This window comes from Pan paniscus, chromosome 1 (assembly GCF_029289425.2).
Source record: "Pan paniscus chromosome 1, NHGRI_mPanPan1-v2.0_pri, whole genome shotgun sequence".
Taxonomy (NCBI): domain Eukaryota; kingdom Metazoa; phylum Chordata; class Mammalia; order Primates; family Hominidae; genus Pan; species Pan paniscus.
Window position 1 is genome coordinate 68,042,401 of NC_073249.2, and position 17,846 is coordinate 68,060,246.

Genomic DNA, 17,846 nt, shown 5'->3' on the forward strand with positions numbered 1-17,846 from the left:
GTCCCAGGGCAAGGTGACTGCCACATTGCAGGTGTGGGGAATCCCCATCTTACGGGCTCAGTAGTTTCTATAGGCAGTGACCCTGTTTTTCCTCTCTGGGCACTCTCAGTCCTAAGAAATGGAAAGATTCCCCAGGCAGGACACCAGTGTCTTGAATCTTAATAGGATCGTGTTTATGTTTTTAACAGATTGGGCTTCTTTCTGCCCTTTCCTTTTAAAATAGCTTCAAGCACTGGAATTCTTCTGCTACACTGGTGATATTTCTACCACTGGTGGCACAAAACAGCAATGAACTTTGTAAGTCTCTTCTGCTTTTGAGGATGGAACAAGACCTTTCCCTTTTTCTGGGGAGGAAAAACCTGCCATCAGCCAGAATCTCTAGGAGCACCTGAGATGGAACACATAATGTTAAATAATTGCCAATCAGAATTAGTTTAAATTTCACATGATGGAAGTAGGTGGGGGCTACTGTTGTTAAGCAAATGGCTTCAAGATCTCACATCCGTGTCCCTGGAAGCAACAGGTCCTCAGGATCCTTTGAACAATGTCCCAAAGTGGGTTCTCATCATCACTCCCAGGAGAGGGTGGATACTTCTGCAAATGGAATACATCTGCCACACCTGAAAAACTTGGGTTGGATTCTTAGCCCTAAATCCCATGTTTCATGTGAATAAATAGCATCCCCAGGTCCTTTTTTTTTTTTTTTAAATAAATCATTGTAATCTAGATTCGATTTCCACCCTTTTCCTTAATTACATTCCTAAATTCTGGACCCTTTGGATTCTTTCCCTCCTTGTGGTGCTTCTCAAAAGACAGGATCTTCCTTTTCATGGGAGATTCAGAGCAGTAAAAGATCTAACTGGATCCACTCACCCACAGAGGAGATATCAACACAGTGCTCATCACTGGAGTCTCGAGTCATGGCCTCTGTCCGGCTCCTCTTGATGGTTGCCCTTCGAAGCACTGCACCAGGGAAAGGGAAGACCAGTGAGAGGCCACAAGTACACCCAGACCATTCTGGACAAAATTTTGAGGAATGCAGGCAAGATGCCTTGTGTGAGGCCCCTGTAACACAGGCATCTATCTGCCTTTAATACCTGAGCCAGGGTAACAGAAATCAAGGATGTCTACCGGACCGCAAATGCTGTGCTCACCAGCACCTTCCTGCAACACAAGAGCTCTGGAAGCCATGCTAGAGCCTATCTAAATGCAGGAGGTAAACAGGCACTCCGTATCCATCTGTCCTGGCTCTTCATCTACAATGCCACTTCCTGGTAATGCAAGTGGTCTCAAGGTGATCCCCACACATTTTAAGAGAAGGTCCCTTTAGATAGCATTGGTTGTAGGATGGCCTTTTCCTTGCTCAGTATCAATCACATGCCCTGGAACAAAGCAACTCTTGGGTTTCATTTTCATCACTTTAAAAGGCATTTAAATCTGTGACTCAATTCCCTTCATTTTAAAGCATGAGGGATTTTATGACAGAAAGACTCTCATTTCAAATCCCAGAACACCGTCTTTCATTTCTTTCTCCCCTTTTGATCAAGAGAGATAGCCATCGCCTAAGAGGGGCAAATGCAACTGGAATAAGGCATCAGAACATTTCCTTACCTTCTAAGGCGGATGTTCCAGCATTTTTATTTTCTTCAGCGAGCATGACTTCCTCTATATGGAAACAAATGGTTTGGTAAATTATCTGTAAATGCCAAATTATTCTGCAAGATGAAAATCCCTCAGGGACAACTTCAGCTCAGGGCAACAGAGAGAGAGCAGAGTTCAGAGCCTGTCACAGGCACCAGCATCAGAAAGAAAGCAAGTGTCACAGAGGGTGCACAGAGAGCTCCTGAGAACAGAAAGGAAGCCTCGGGGAGGGGGTGTTTGGGGTAACAATCGGCTCTGTGTCTGATACTCCTGTTCAGGAGGATACCTGTGAGAAGAGAGGAAGAAGCTAAAATCCTTGATAGGAATGAAAAATTTCCATTTCTGTTTTTAATTCCACCCAGCTTCCTGTCTTTCCTAACTCCTTGAACTTCTAGCAGCAACAGCTTCCTTAGCTTCTCTTGCCAGTGGCCATGGGTTATAACATCTACACCCTCATTCAGGAGCTGAGCCCATGTTTTGGGCTTTATTCTATGTCTATGAGGAGGAGTCAGAGGAAGATGCCCAAAGGTCCTTGGAGACAGGAGGGGGGCTTGTGAGTTTCCTCCTGTCCCCATCGCTTCCATCCTTTGTTGGTTGACCAGAGCCTGAGCCAAAGAGGCTTGGGCCAATCATGAATTTGTCCCTAAGATAAAATTTAAAAAGTATTTGGTTTTTGTCTCTGGTTCCTGGCAGTCTTTCATATGCTAATGAATGACTCATGGAGGAGAGAGGGGCCCTGGATAGGTTAGAGGAGGTAGCTTGTAGCCAGAACAAACTGCCACAGGACTGGAGGCTAGAACTTTCAGCCTCCCCCTACTCCCACTTCTAGGGAGGAGGGGCACTAGAGATTAGTTTAATTGCCAATGGCCGATGGTTTAATCGAGCATGCCTATGTAATGATGGGCATGCTAAATGTTGGGGTTCCGCATATTGGGGTTCAGGAGGCATCTGGGTTGGTAAACACATCAATGAGCTGGGAGGGTGGTGTTCTCAGAGAGGACATGAAGCTCTGTGCTCCCCACCACCATACCCTGCCCTATATACCTCTTCCATTGGGCTGTTCCTGAGTTGTATCCTTTATAATACAGTATGGTTTTTCCAAAGTTCTGTGAGTCATTCTAACAAATTACTGAACCAGTGGGGAGTGGGGTGACGGTTGTGGGAACCCCAGATTTGTAGTCAGCCAGGCAGATATGTTGGTTGCCTGGAGATCCCACTTTTGGCTGCCATCTAAAGTGGGGGCAGTCCTGTGGAACCGAGCCTTTAACCTGTGGGGTCTATGCTAATTTGAGGTAGTATTTAGTGTTAGAATTTAACTGATTGTTGAACACCTAGTTGGTGTTAGAGAACTGAAGGACTGGTTGATGATGAAATAATATATTTGCTTGTTGTTCTAAAATGACACCAGACAGTCCCCTGTACTCTTCCCACTTGGTGTCCCCAGGAGCAGTCCCATACTCTACTGAGGTGTCATCATCTGAAGGGGAATATTTTCTACTAAGACTTGTTAGACCAAACCTCACTAGCATCCCTCCAAGTGCATCAACAAAATAGCCCTTCTCTCCCAAGTCTGGTGGGATCCTGCATGCCCTATGAGGAGTGACGGGATGAGTTTGAGCTCAACCCATAGGCCAGGGAGCCAGAGGCCTCGTTAAACATTCCCTAAGATCCCAGCTGCTGGGGGAAAGCTAGCTTCAGACCCTACTAAACAATGGTTTAATTTAAACACTTTTAACAAGTAAAAGGACAGTAGGAGAGGTTAAAGTCATTACCGTAATTCCAGCTACAGATAAAACTGAGAGTACATAATGTATTTCCTAGGGAGGGGAACATTTTAAGGCTGGGATGGTACTCACCGGATGGCCATTATTACAAAGTCATAAATGTTTGCTTTCTTTTTTAAGTATAGCCTCTGGCAAAATGCTAAATTAACAGGTTAAGTGTTACTGGTGAGGCACTCCTTCCTGCAGACATAAAGGGTTTTTAAGTCATTTTATAGCACGTGTTTGGAGGGCATCATTTAAAAATTAGGAACTTGTTAAAATACCTCATAGCAACTTTAATTATCTTAGCCAGACAGTCACTTTTGCTGTGCACAGTGTCTGGGCTTTGGGGTGAGCAGATCTGGGGACCCCCCAGGACAGATGGAAGGTGTGTGGTGCTGCCAAGATCTCTGGGAAGCACTCAAGGGCTCTGGATTTGCTGAAGCCATCCCCCTTCCTCCTCACCCCATGCCTTTTGCCAAGTTCGCTTTAGAACTTGAGTGTCTTTCCAGGGAAATGTAACCCATCTGTCTCTGATTCACTGGTGCTCCATTTGTAAAGGGAAGGGCCAGGAAGCACACTTTGACGTCGCAGTGCGTCTTTTTTCTTAGAAGGAGGAGAGAGCTGGCTTTGCCAACTGGAAGAAAGGGAAGCCTTGGAATTCTGCAAGTATTTGAAAAGCAGAGCCCCAGCGAGCAGCATACCCTGCCACCTGACCTGTGTGGGGTGGCCAAGGCTGGGCGGGCTCCTTCCTGGGTCTGCTGCCAGCTCTCTTAGTGGTCTGTCAGATGGCTCCTCCGCCGAGAAAGCCAAGGACAGCTGGGACCATCAAGCTGCCTTCCTGGCCTAGAGGCAAATCTGCTTGACCTCCCATGGTAAGCCTGAATTACCATTCTGGGAAGCGGTAGGGGATATTCGTGTCCACTTCATCCCTACACAACAGCCTTGGAGGAGAAAGGGCGAAATGCAACTATAGTCAACACACATTGCTCATGTTTCCAGAGGCTACAAGGGAGTGCAGATCGTAATCATACAGGTACCCTCTCAACCCTTGGAGGTCACCAAAAGTTGACTGCAGAGCTTAGAGAGGGTTTTTGTGTGTTGGCAGTCACAGTAAGTGTTATAGTGTCATTCCAAAGCTCCTACAGAAGAATAAGGCTCAAGCAACTAAGCACTAAATCATACTCCAAATTTTTCCTCTGTGACCTCACTTTTGTGCTATGTTTTCTATTAGGAATAGAGAAAAGATACTGTCATACGTGTAGTTTTTATTTAAGAAATCACTTGTTCCTCTGGAAGAAAATGAAGATATATAATACTAATGCAAACCAACCTTTAAAATAATAAAGAAAGCAAACCCGTCCCTTTTATTGACAAATATGGGGGTGATTGATGCCCTTCATAAGCATCTGAGCCACAGCCAAACTTGAATCTGGTGGCTCTGTGGGTTAATGAAATCATGATAGGTTTGGACCTATTCTCACAGGCAGCTGAGAACTATTCCTAATGTTGAGTCACAGGGTAAGAACTGATGACAGCTCAAGGCTTAGGAAAACACCTGTTCTCACCATTATCTCCTCCCTAGACGGCGGCACTACTAGTCCCTCTGCTTCCAGCCTTATCCTTCTATGGTCTATTCTCAATGCGGCCAGCACGTCAGTCCTCTGCTCAAAACCCTCCCATGGTTCTTGTGTCACTCAGAGTGAAGCCCATAGCCCTTACAAGGCCCCATAAGGTCAAACATGATTGCTGCCCACTTCCCCCATGACAGCCGTCACTCTGTCTCCTGTTCCTCCTCCCTATTCCTTCCCCCTTCTGCTCCTTGGGCACCCCAGCTCACTCCCATGTTAGGTACTTGGCGCTGAAATACTCCTCTCCCAGAACTTCCTCTGGCTCACTCCTTCATTTCTTCAAGTCTACACACCAATGGGCCCACCCTGACCTATTTAAAACTGTGGCACATTCTATACCCCATACCCCTAACTTGATCAGTTTTCCCATCATATTTACCACCTTATCATTGTCTTATAAGTTACTCATTTATTATTTTGTTTATTGTTGCCTTAGCCAACTAGAGAGCTTTACAAGCGAAGAGCTTTGGTGAGCTGGTTGACTGTTTGGCTCACTGCCATATCCCAAGTGCTTAGAACAGGGTCTGGCACAAAGTAGGCACTCAATAAATATTTGCTGAATGAATGGACTGCTGTGAGCACCAGGAACGGTATTACAAAACGCCATCAGCCCAGTCTCAGCTCCAGGATTGGGTTATGTTACTTTTACTCAGTTCACCTTGCTAAGATGCCTGCCTTAAGGTGTTGGGACAGTTTGATAGACAGGACAGTTAGACCCCAGAGGAAGAAAGTGGGATGAGCAGGGAACCTTAAGAGCCAACCAGGCATCCAGAGTGTCTCTCTTGTCTTGTCTAGGCTGCCCCTTGAATGGGAGCATTGGGAGTGAGGGGCCAGCCCTGATGTCTCTGCAGCCCACTCACCAGCCTCCTGCAGCCCCCCAGGCCTACCTGCTTTGTCTATCCAGGCACGGTAGCCATTCAGCTCACGCTCAATCTGCTGCTGGCGCCGCAGCTTCATGAAAGCCCTTCGGTTCTCCACTCTCTCTCTCTCTTTGGCAAATTCCCTGTGGACAAGAAGGATAAGATTCACTGGGTTTGGATAGGGCCATGACTAAGGGAAAGAGTGAATCAAGCAACAGAGAGAGAGTATCTGAGCAAGTACCTCTATTAAGCCCATGTACCCTTTCCCCTGACCCAGGCTGCAAATATGACCTCCTTACAATGTTACACAGAAACACACCTCATTCAGCCTCACAAAGGAAGCCTTCCCAGACTAGCTGCATTCCAGTCAGGACCAACTGATTGCTTGCTCTGTTTTGAAAGGTATGTTCTTAGCCATGTGAGAAACTAGGTTTCAAAATGCCATGTTCCACCTCTTCAGCTACAACAAAAACCCTTAACCCTCTGAAGGGCACAGCTACTCTTTCTCCTTTTGATAACAATAGTGATTAACGTATATTGACCAATTATGATGTGTTGGCCCTTTATCAAGGTTTTTACACCCATTAACTCATTTCATCCTCACGACCATCCTATGAAGTATTAATACTATTAAAATTCCCATTTAACAGATGGGGAAGCCAAGGTTTATTGAGGTGAAATGCCTTGCTGGGATTTGAACCCTAACCACAATGCTGTGTTGCCTCTGCTGTCCTGTACTCTGGTGCTCAATAAAAGCTGCCACTGAAGATCAATGAGCCTGATGACTTCAAAGGCTAAAATGCTATTCAAAGTTGACTGATGTCAGTTAAATAAGAAAGGAAGGGACGTGAGAAGGACACCTGACTCCCATAAAGCCAGTGGGAAGGTGGTGGGGGTGGGGTGGAGGGGAGATCATGAGGCAGAGGGAACACTCAGGTGAGGGTCAGGGTCAGGAAGAAGATAGAGCCCATGACGGGCTCAGGGGGCCAATGCCACTCCGTGTGACAACAGGAATGAGAAGGCTACAGCTCCATGGGAGAAAGAGAAGAGAAGAGGACTAAGGGCTCCCTGGTAGAGAAGAGGAGGATCAAATTTATTGGGTGAAAGAATGGGGATAAATAAATCACAGTTTGCTAACAGGTTCCTCCAGAAGCCACCTCTAGCAATGCCTCTCTCATCACCAAACACCCTTCCAGGCTAGGATGCCCTTACCAGTGCAGTGCCTCCCAGCCATGGCTCAGGTGTTCTCCTACTACCTGGGAAGCTGTTCTACTTATTAAATGTGATCCCCATAAAGAGCTGCAGGCCAGGCACAGTGGCTCATGCCTGTAATCCCAGCACTTTGGGAAGCTGAGGTGGAAGGACTGTTTGAGCCCAGGAATTCGAGGTTACAGTGAGCTGTGATCGTGCCACTGCACTCCAGCCTGGGCAACAGAGCAAGACGTTTAAAAAAAAAAATAGAGCTGCAGACTGAATCTGAGGGAGTCCAGCACCCACTGTAAGTCCTGCCAGTTTCTCTGTCGTGTCTAGGAAAGAAGAAATGAATGAGGGGCTGGGGGATGGGCCCCAGCTACAGTGCAGGGAAAGGGAAGACGCCAGTCTACCATAATGCCAACAGACACCTGCTCGTGTCACACCTGGCCCTCCTGCCAAAATAGAGCTGGTGTCCTTGGGTACAGCCACCTGCTTACAATCAGGCAGAAGGTGTAGGGAAAGGCACATTGGAAGGACAAATTCTCCTGTGCTTGGCTTCAGGTTCATTGGGTTCTACTAAAGGTGCTATGGGGGAAGGGAAGGAGAGAGTCAAAATGAAGAGCGACCAGGGCCAGTGAGGGCCAGGGTAACTGAATTCAAGCCCTGGGATGCCTCCTTTCTACTTTCTGAATTTCAGAAATTTGAAAGTAACAAGGGGCTGGCTTGGTTCATGACATCACCTTCCACCAAAATTCTTACCTTTGGATTTTTGCTTCTTTCAGTCCCTCCTGTCCAGTTAGTACCATTGTCCAGTTGGTTCTACCTTCATAAAAGCACTTGAATTCACCCTGCCTCTCCATCCTCACTATCTTGGTCCATGATCTCATCCTTCCCTGCCTGGACCACTGCAATAGCACCCGGCTGGTCTCTCAACCTCCTGTCTCTTTCTCCTCCTTTCACCCATCTCACACTATCAACGTTATCTTTTTAAAAGGTCATTCACTGGATCTTACCACTTCCAAACCTCCAGTACTAACCATGGCAAGTAACATGTGTAGAGCAAATCTTAATTTACCAAGCACCTTCATACATTTTGCTCATTTAATCTTTACAACCATTCTGAGAAGAAGGTAGAATAGGTATTTTCATCCTTAACTTAAAAGTTATGCAACTTGATGGAGTTTAAGTAAGAAACAGAGCCAAGATTAGAACCCAGGCCTTTCTCTTGTAAGAGCCCAAGTCCTTCATGCACCAAATATTTGCCTAGCCCAATGGCATTTTTATATGTTACTTTACCTTTTCATAGGTCTGCGTCTTGATTTCTCAACCCTGGGGGAATCCAGGGAGGTTTAATAAGAAGGTGATATTTTGAGCAAGACCTTGAAAGAGGAGAATTGAAGCAGGCTATGACCGGAGGAACATAATCATCCTTGAGCATCTAGGATAAGCATTATGACCAACATATCCATTTTCCAGCTCAGAAAACTGAATCTAAAGGGACTTAAGTGGCCCTTTGAGAGGGCAAGTGTCTAAGGACACATAGCCCCTCAGAGGAACCACAACTCTCAGATCTTCTAAATTTCATCTCTTTCTACTCTATTAGCCCCTCTTCTACGGCTTCCATCACCCTCTGCTCAATGAAGAGGATGAAGCCTTCAAGCGTGACGTTCAAAGTCTTACACAGTTGGAGCCAAACCTTTCTCTTCAAGCCTTATCTCCTCCTGCCATCCCTATCCACCCCCTGCCTGCCTACAGCCCACCACAGCCACACTTCAACTACAGCACATCTCCCACACTTACTGAAAAGGCAGGATGGGCGTTCAAGGCTAGTGCACAATGCTTATCTGCCTGAGTCAAAATCCTTCTTCAAGGCCAGGCTGAAATGTTGCCTCTTCTGTTTGGGTCCCACCATCACTGCACCCCAACCTTCTGGCCTCCAGTCTACCTCTTCCCCATCCCTTTAGAGCTCATCTTGCAGTCAGACGTTTACTATGGTCAGCTGTATGTCTCTCCTTCTATGTAAGCTTTTTGCAAAAACATTCTGTGCCTTACTCAACTTTCTATCTTCCTAGACTAGAATAGGCCTACCACATAGTATATGTTCAGTAGATTTTTTTTAATGACAAATATCCAGGCTAACTAGGAGAAGTCATAGTTCTTCCCTGACTCCCAGAGGCTTAAAAGGAGGAGTACTCCATCTCTGCACTGACTCAAAGGGAGCAGGTGAACTAGGAGCAACTCCTGCACACTGCCACCAGTTTCTCTTCATTTGACTCCACTATAATCAGTGTAAATTAGACTATGAAGAATGGGGTATGTCATCTCTATAAGGCCCCCAGAATGACGATGTAGCTTGATTTCTGGTAGGATAGGCCAACAAACCCCCGTCTAACCTCCCTTTATCTAACCTCTTCTGGTTCCAGATTAAGCGCTGTTTCCACATGCCTCCTTGTGTTTGGAAGTTTCCTGGATCCGGGTCTCACTCGCTGGGTTCCCTGCTCTTCTTCGCCATTGTAGGCTCCCTTTCCTCCCACCCTCCCACCTGGCATCCTAGCTGGAACTCACAGTCCCAGAGCCCAACCAATTTGGCCAAGCCTCTTGGCTAAAAGAAGTAAAGCAACAAATGTGCACCACTGGGAGTACCTCCTAAGCAGCTCCAGCACCTTAATGGAGGATGTGGGGGACCTTCTTTATGATGCTTTATCAAGCAGCCTTTTCTGTTTTGTTCTTTCATTGGGAACCTGGGTAGCAAGTCCAGCACCTGTGTCTTTCCTAACTCTTACAGCCCCTCTGCCCTCGCTGCTGTAATTGTTAGTACCCATGGCCTGTCTCCCTGACTAGTCTGCAGGCTTCATGAGGTCAAGTAAAGCCTTCATGAGGTCAAGTATCACATTCCAACAAGGGTCAGAGAAGCTTAACCCAGTGTCTGGTATGATAGATTCCATAGATTATAGAAATAAAATATCAAGAACAGCTAATGTTCATGTAACACATTTAAACTTGTTAAATTTACAAATCATTTTCATGTAAATTATTTCATTTATAGTTTCAAAAGCCCTGCGAGATTCAAAAAGATTACTTGCCCAAGATAATCCAATTAGCAAGAGGCAGAGACAAAATTCAAACTAATGTCTTCTTCCAGGTTATGTGCTGTTTCCACAATGCCTTAGCTGTCTTCCCTGCTATCTAGAAGTCAACATTTAAAATCTACAAGAGGGATTTCATTTCAGCCCAAGGTTGAGGAAAATAAGGATATTAAAACAGATGGGTTTTGTTTTTCTTTAAGGGACTATCCTTTTCATTGAGACAGTAGCATAAAAATCCATTGCTCTGTGTTGGGTTATTAAAGGCCTAGAATAAAATTCATAGCGTTAGTCAAGCTAGTGATATACTGCTTGATTTTGTGTCCATTTATTCATACACATATTGCATTCTGGAGAGAACAGGAGTAAATAAGATTCAGCTTCATAAACCTTAGATTTAACATGCCCATCAGGCTCATGGGTATATATGTGGCCAGACCTGCGAAACAAAGCATACTCCTTTAACTGGTCCCTCTCTCCTCTGAGGATCTGAGTACCCTGTCCTCTTCACAGAGGATCCTGGGGTTATTCAGATGATGATGCATATTACCGTTATTTAGTTTACCAGACGACTGCTGAATTCCCCCATTGAAAGGCAGCTCATAGCAGGGCACTATGAATATCTTAATTTATCCAGTTCCCTTGGAGCAAGGCATAGAAAATGTAAAAGGGGGAATCTGGCCTATAGAAGAAGAGTGTTCATATTCCCTAAGGCCGCTTGGCAACAGCCTGTGGCCTAAGGTAAGAGGATAGGTAATTGGCTCCTTTTCATTTGTTCTATCCAGGGTTTCTACACCGAGAGATGCAACAGAAATCAAGAAGGGATGCATCTAGATTTCAGAATTCCAAACAAGGGGAACAAAAACAAATCCCCATGTGATGCAGCAGAAACACCACCATTCTATTTTCAGAGCTGGGGATCTAGGTATCCTCTGCTGCTTACAAACTGGACAGTCACCTTGCTGTCTCAATTTCTTCATCAGTAAGAGTTGACATTAGGACCCACATAAACCCTAGGCTCATAACCAGAGGCAGGGATAGATCTGGTTGACTCTGAGAGTCCTGACTAGATTCCCATAAGAGATTGTACAGTGACACAAATCCAAGTTGTGTTTCATTCCCGATACTTCTCCTTACCCAATTCTGTCATCCTTAATTTTAGGTTGCTCCTCCAGCCCCAAACCTAACCTGTAGGTCCCCTCACATACGGCTCTTGCATACAGGGAAGTAAGGTGAATTGGAGTTAAGCATGGATGAGCCTCTACTCTAGATGCTACATATGTATGCAAGGTTTGGGTTTCTAAATTTCAGTCATGGAAACTAAGAACAAGGTGGATCTCTTTGCCCTGCATGGTTGAGCACAGTTTTCTTTTATCCTGGTTACTACATTTGTATTTGTGACTGCTTTTTTTCTGCAGCAGTTTACATGAGAAATATAAATTGTAAAACTCAACTATTCATACACAGCTAATTCTATATAATTAATCAATAAGATGAAGTGGAAGAATTACATAATCTCATACAAGGTAGAATGCCCAAAACATTTATCATGCGTGCCTGGAGGGAAGAGGGGAGAGAAGACAGAGACTTCTTTGAAATCATTTTAGGTTATTATTAAAATTAGTATTTTATGAATGTATGAACCTATAAGGAGCCACTGCTACAGACAAATCACAAAGTGGCTAATTTCTGCCTTAATGAAGTAACTGGTTTTAGCCCATAGGCTGATACTAGGAGGGTCTTCGGTCATTCACATTTCTAGACTTGATTATGCTGTTGCTAACTCTTGGGGATTAGAAGTGAGGTTGATGAAAGCCTAGCTCCAGCCTGAAATGTCTGCCCATGTTATGTGACCCCAGAGTCAGTCACAGGGCACCTGGACTGGTATCTCGATGCTTGTCTAGCGATGAAGATGTTCTGGTAGGTCGGCTGGGGTAAGAAAGCCTCGGTTGGAGGACTGCTTGACTCATGTTTTAGCCTCTCGCTCCAGACCTCTCCTCCCAGCTCCATGCAGGGAGCTTTGTTTACTGATGCACAGCCCCTCGCTGCTGTCATGACAACCAAAAGGAAGACAAAGTGCCAGGATGGGCTGGCCTGTGTGACTCAAAGATCTGTTTATCCACACTACTGTACACACTTGCATGCTTCATCACACACATTGGCATGGAAACACACACACATCCTGGCACAAGCAGCATATGTACACACACTCTGCCAAGCACACAAATGGCCACATGGTCATATTCCTATTAATCTTCAGAGTCCATGTTTCAGAGAGCTTTGCTACCCATAGGGAAACCTTGCCAAGGTTCCTGTAAAGTCTTTGCTTTAGGAAGGAGGAATTTGGGTTAGACATCAAGAAAAACCTCTTCAACCCTAAATGTTGTGAAACTAACAGAGAAATTGGAAGCAAGATTGGCAATTCTGTGTTGGCAGTGGTTTCATTTCAGTGCCATTGGAAAATGGGTTGGGGTTAGGGTGAGCCTCTTCAATGTTTCTATATTTTCAGTGTTCTTACGAGCCTGGGGAACCATTTCTCCCATTTTTCAGAGAAGCAAACACAGCCCCAGAGAAGGTAAACACCTTACTGAAGGTCATAGAGTTCAGCAGTATTAAAGTTATTTATGCTTTATCCCTTGACTTGTTCCAGAAAGGATTTAAGGAGACTTAGGTTGTCAATAAAGGCCAAAACAGAAGCTAGCCCTCTAAATCCTATCCATTATTGACTCTAATAAGCAGGATGGGTGATGCAAATGCTCGACGACATCATATGGGGTCATTCTTCCTTAGAATCTGGAGCTTTCGGAAGGCTCCTCCTATGAGCAGAAATCCTTCCCTAAAGTGGTTAAGGCAAATAAATGGCATTACATGAAGTGCTATATCCCACTCCTACTCCACCACCTTATGTCCACGGCAATGGAAGACAGACCAGGAGTCTCACAGACCAGGATATCAGGCGAGGGGAACCTGACAGATCACCTGTCCAAGACCGGCTTTCCATAAGCAGGGAAACTAAGGCATAGAGAGAGGTCAGATGACTTGCCATTTCCAAGGATTAGGGCGGTGGCGGCAGACCTAGAGCATCACGTTCCAAAGCCAGTGCTATTCCACAGCTTCATGACATTTCAGTTATGAGAACTCAAAGAAGATTATTCTTTTAGGAGCTCAGGGAATGACTGGTCTTTTTTCTTTCTCTTCTCAATATTGAGATCTCATTTATTTGTTTGAGTAGACACAGGGGAAGAAAAGCATGACAATTAATGTAAGGGAGATAATGAAGGAACTGGAATATGTTTCCTGTTTCGGTTTTTAACCTTGAAGTTGGTGGAATCCAGAATGTTAAAGTATAATGATTAAAAGCTCTGAAGTTGTACAGACCTGGGTTTGAATCCTAGCTCCATCGTGGTGTGATCTGGGGCAAGTTCTTAAACTAAATCTTAGTTTCCTCATTCATAAAATTAGGAATAATGATCATACCTATCTCAAAAGGTTGTTGTGAGGATTAAATGATAGAATGTGCAAGGTATAGTAGGTGCTCCAAGTAGCTGTTATATTACTGACTTTTCTGAGAATGTATCATAATACAGATAAGCTATTATCAAGGCCTTTATTTTATATATTCATTCCACCTCCAAAATACAATTTATTGAGTGCCTACTACATGGTAGGTACTGTTTTAGAATATGAGGATATAGTAGCAAGTATAATTGGGCATGCTGGTATGCACCTGTAATCTCAGATACTTGAGAGGCAGAGGAAGGAGGATGGCTTGAGGTCAAGAGGTCAAGACCAGCCTGGGCCAGAGAATAAGACCCCCTTCTCAAAAAGAGAAGCAAATCTTTGTCCTCAACAGAGCTTACATTATACTGCAGGAGAAAAACAATAAACAAGATAAATAAGCATAATAAACAGAATGTTATAAACTGATAATTCCTCAGGGAAAAATAAAGCAGAGAAGTATAGTAAGTATTGGGTGTCGGGGAGCTGGAATATTTGGTTGAGTGGCCAGGGAGGGCCTCACTGAGATGGCTTGAGGAATGACATGAGAGATGTGAGGAAGTGAGCCATGCAGACATCAGGGGAGGAGGATTCCAGGCAGAGGTGATGACCAGGGCAAAGCTGTGGGGCAGAAGCATCTTGCAGGAGCTTTTGAAGAACAGAAAAGAGCCAATGTGACTAGAGTGGACTGAATACATGGAAAAAAGGTCAGAGTGGTAGCAGGCAGTGGGGAAGTGGAGGGCCATCATGTAGGGCCATAGATACCCTATAAAGATTTGAGTTTTACTTGGTGTTATTGGGAAACGATTGGTCAGTTGCAGCAGAAGAGTCCCACAACTTAAGTTTGCAAAGAATGTCTCTGGTTGTCCTGTTGAAAAGAGACTGAAGGGGATTAAGGGTGGAAGCAGGGAGATCTTCCAGGTTGTATCCAGATGATGGTGGCCTTGGCGAGAGTGGTAAAGTATAGCTCATGAGAAACAGTGGGGCTCTGGATAGACTGTGAAGACACAGCTAGGAGGACTTGCTGGCTGGTGGACGAGGAGTGTAAGAGAGACATGCATCCAAGATGACCCCAAAGTTTTAAGCTACAGCAACCAGAAGAATGGAGTTAAACAAACCAGGATGGAAAAGATAATGGAGCACGTTTGGGAAGAGGGAGGATCAGGAATTCAGCTGTGTATATAAGTCAGCTGGATATCCTGACACGTTTATATTAAAGATCATTAAGCTCAACAGCACCAAATTCTCTGTCATCCACACAATATGTGCCAGCTGCTTCAAGGATTATCTGCTGTGAATGAAACAGAACCATCCTAGATGCTCTTTCTCTGCCACCCTCCTTCCCCTCTGCTGGCACATGCTAGAAAGATGTTAACTGATTATTCAGTAAAACATCATCAATAAATTGTTGTTGATATTGCTGCAAATAAAGTTTAAAACAAAACCAAAAAACCCACAAATATTCTTAGATGCTACACTATTTCATTATAACTGCTTCATGAATCCCTCCCATAAGTGGGATGATCACAGAATAGCATGTACTATGAATATTGAAAAGTTATGAGTTCTCACATGGTGGTCCTTAAAACCTTTTAAGAAAAGGGCTAGGGGACCACACTTTCATCTCTGTTTCGCAGTTTGGAAAAATAAAGGCTTTCAAGAGTGTTGAAAGACAAAGAGTTACACGGCAGAATTCAGATCTACTCTGTTTAATTCTCCGCCAGTCTGCGCCACCTCATTGTAGCACACAGATACTATCAAGGCATGAACTCAGAGGTGTACATGCTGCTTTCTCTCTGTCTCTGCATATAACAGTGTATGTTTCAGTCACAATATTTCAGTGGGTTCAAAGCCCCGTGGTGCAGGAAGAATGAGCCACAGGGAAGTAAGAGCATTTCATATTCTTCTTTCTCCTCCATCTACACCCCCCACAGCACTCTAATTACAGTCTGAAAGAAGCATCCTAACAGAACAAATGGCTGTGTTCTTCTCAGAGACACATTTCGCACTCCTCTGAGAAGGCACAGCAACCAGCTCCCTCCCCAAAAGCTTTGGAGGTGTCTGAGGAGAGGTGCAGCTGTGTTCAAGGAAGAAATTGAGAGTTTATTACCAGGTTGAAGCTTTGTACACTTCACCCTGTGTGGGCATCTTTCCCCCTTGTAAAAAGTTTTGCATTTCCCACATTCCTTTGTTCAACATCCCCAGATAATTTAAACATCAAAGATTCCTCTCAGGAAGGCAAAATGTCATGGTTCATCACCAAAAGTTTCTTCCTTATGAAAACAAGTCCTTTTATATGCTTTGGGATGGTCAAGTGGAACCAAGGAGAAGGCCCAAAGCTCACAGAAATGGGATGGTGGAGATGGGAAAGAAGAGCCAAAATATGAGGGAAAATGGACCAGGGGGAGCTCCTGAGGAGAGACTCGAAGTGAGTGGAAGGAAGTTTAGAGGCTCGGTGTGGGCTAACGCACCAAACGTGACTCAATACACAGAAGGACTAGCCTGGCCTTTCCACTCGCTGTCCTTTCCAGGGATGCAATTAAAATGGGATGGGATGTATAGGAGTTTTGATTCACACAGTCATTAATTCACATCTTCAGGGTATCTTAGAAAGTCTCTTAGACTTAGTTCTATTTTTCAGGCAGGAAAATCCAGGCTTAGAACAGCAACTTGACTTACCCATATCACACAGTCTGTACTAGAAGCAGCTGTACCTCAACTATTTCCATTTATTGGAATTGTCTCATTTCTCGTTGGTGACCCTATGATGCTGTAAGCTCTGCAAGGGCAGAAACTGTGTAGATTGCTCTTGTTCATGGTTATGCCTGAAGTCCCAGCACAGACAGGCTGTCTGGCAACTGTTTACATCATGAATAAGTGCACCACACACTACGGGCAGCCACCAGACAAGAAGCAGTTCAGATTTGGGAACAACAGGAGAGAATGGAGTGGAGGGGGCACACACCCTGTGCCTTGACCTAAAACAACTGAGGTTAGCTCAATTCCAGGTCAGTCCTGAAGCTGTGTGGGTCCAGGGTCTGTGGACTCAACAGGGGTTTGGGGCTCAGTGGATCTTTAGACTTCAGCTTATCCTTCCAGGAGAGGCCTCTTCTCTTGGGCTTCCATGACACCCACTCTTTTGTTTGATTCTTCTCAATCTCCTTCACTCCTCCTCTAGACATTGGAGTGCCCCAGGGCCCAGGCATAGGTCCTCTCTTCTAAAACATTCTCCCTCCAGGTGACGTTGCACGGGCCCATGGAGACTTCCAACATCATCTCTATGCTGAAAGCTACCGAATTTTTGTCTCCAGCCCAAATTCACCACTGAGCTTGAAACCCAGTTATGTAACTGTCAACTTGACATCAGCTACTTGGATGTCAAATAGGCATCTCGGATGTAACATGGCCAAGTGATTTCTCCCCAAACTTCTCCTCCTCTAGTCTCTCCCACCTCAGTAAATAAAACCACCCAAGTTAGGGGTCATTTTCCCTTCTTCCTTTCTCATCCCAACCTCAGCCCAATCCATAAGCAATTCCTGGCAGTCTTACCCCTTTTCTCCAAACCCACTGCTGTCACCCTAGTCCAGGCTACTGCTGTCTCCTGCCTGGATGCTTCTTGCCTTCAGTTGGCTGCAAGAGCGCAGTAGCCTCCCTTACTGACTTCACATTTCCATCTTTGTCCCAATCCCCCTATTTCCTTCATAGCAGGAAAACAGGGTGACTTGTGAATTCAAAATACATCATGCTATCCTTCTGTTTAAGACTTTCTGCTGGCTTCTCATTGTTAAAATACAAACCCTTTATTGTGGCCTATGAGACCCTCCATAGATCTGCTCTGTCTCTCTTCCCGACCACAGGCATGGGATGGGGGAACTTTCCTGATCACAAAATTAAAATTAATGGCCCCATTACCTGCTGCACTCTACCACATTAACCTGTTTATTTCATTAATAACATCTGTCCCTAAAAGCTACCTTGTTCAGCTATTTGGTTTTTTGTCTTTGCTCAAGAATATAAGCTACACAAGAAAAGGATCTCTTCTGCCATGTTCACCATCATATCCTCAGAACAATGCCTGGTGCCTAGAAGGAATTCAAGCAATATTTGTTGCATGAATGGATAAAGGCATCAGAACATTCAGAAGTACATATTCTTTCTTCTGGAGGTTACCTCTAT

At 44.8% G+C, this 17,846-nt stretch overlaps 1 protein-coding gene across 3 annotated transcripts in view; it reads right to left on the reverse strand.

The window, feature by feature from the left end:
- Positions 1–17,846, reverse strand: part of CACNA1E (calcium voltage-gated channel subunit alpha1 E) — a 498,274-nt gene that overhangs the window by 89,348 nt on the left and 391,080 nt on the right. For all 3 annotated transcript variants that reach the window (XM_057301979.2, XM_063603599.1, XM_063603598.1), the window contains exons 10-12: positions 5,923–6,038; positions 1,612–1,665; positions 874–963 (exon numbers count right to left, since the gene is read on the reverse strand). In XM_057301979.2, the coding sequence (XP_057157962.1) occupies positions 874–963; positions 1,612–1,665; positions 5,923–6,038 (260 nt within the window). The remainder of the gene's footprint in view (positions 1–873; positions 964–1,611; positions 1,666–5,922; positions 6,039–17,846) is intronic.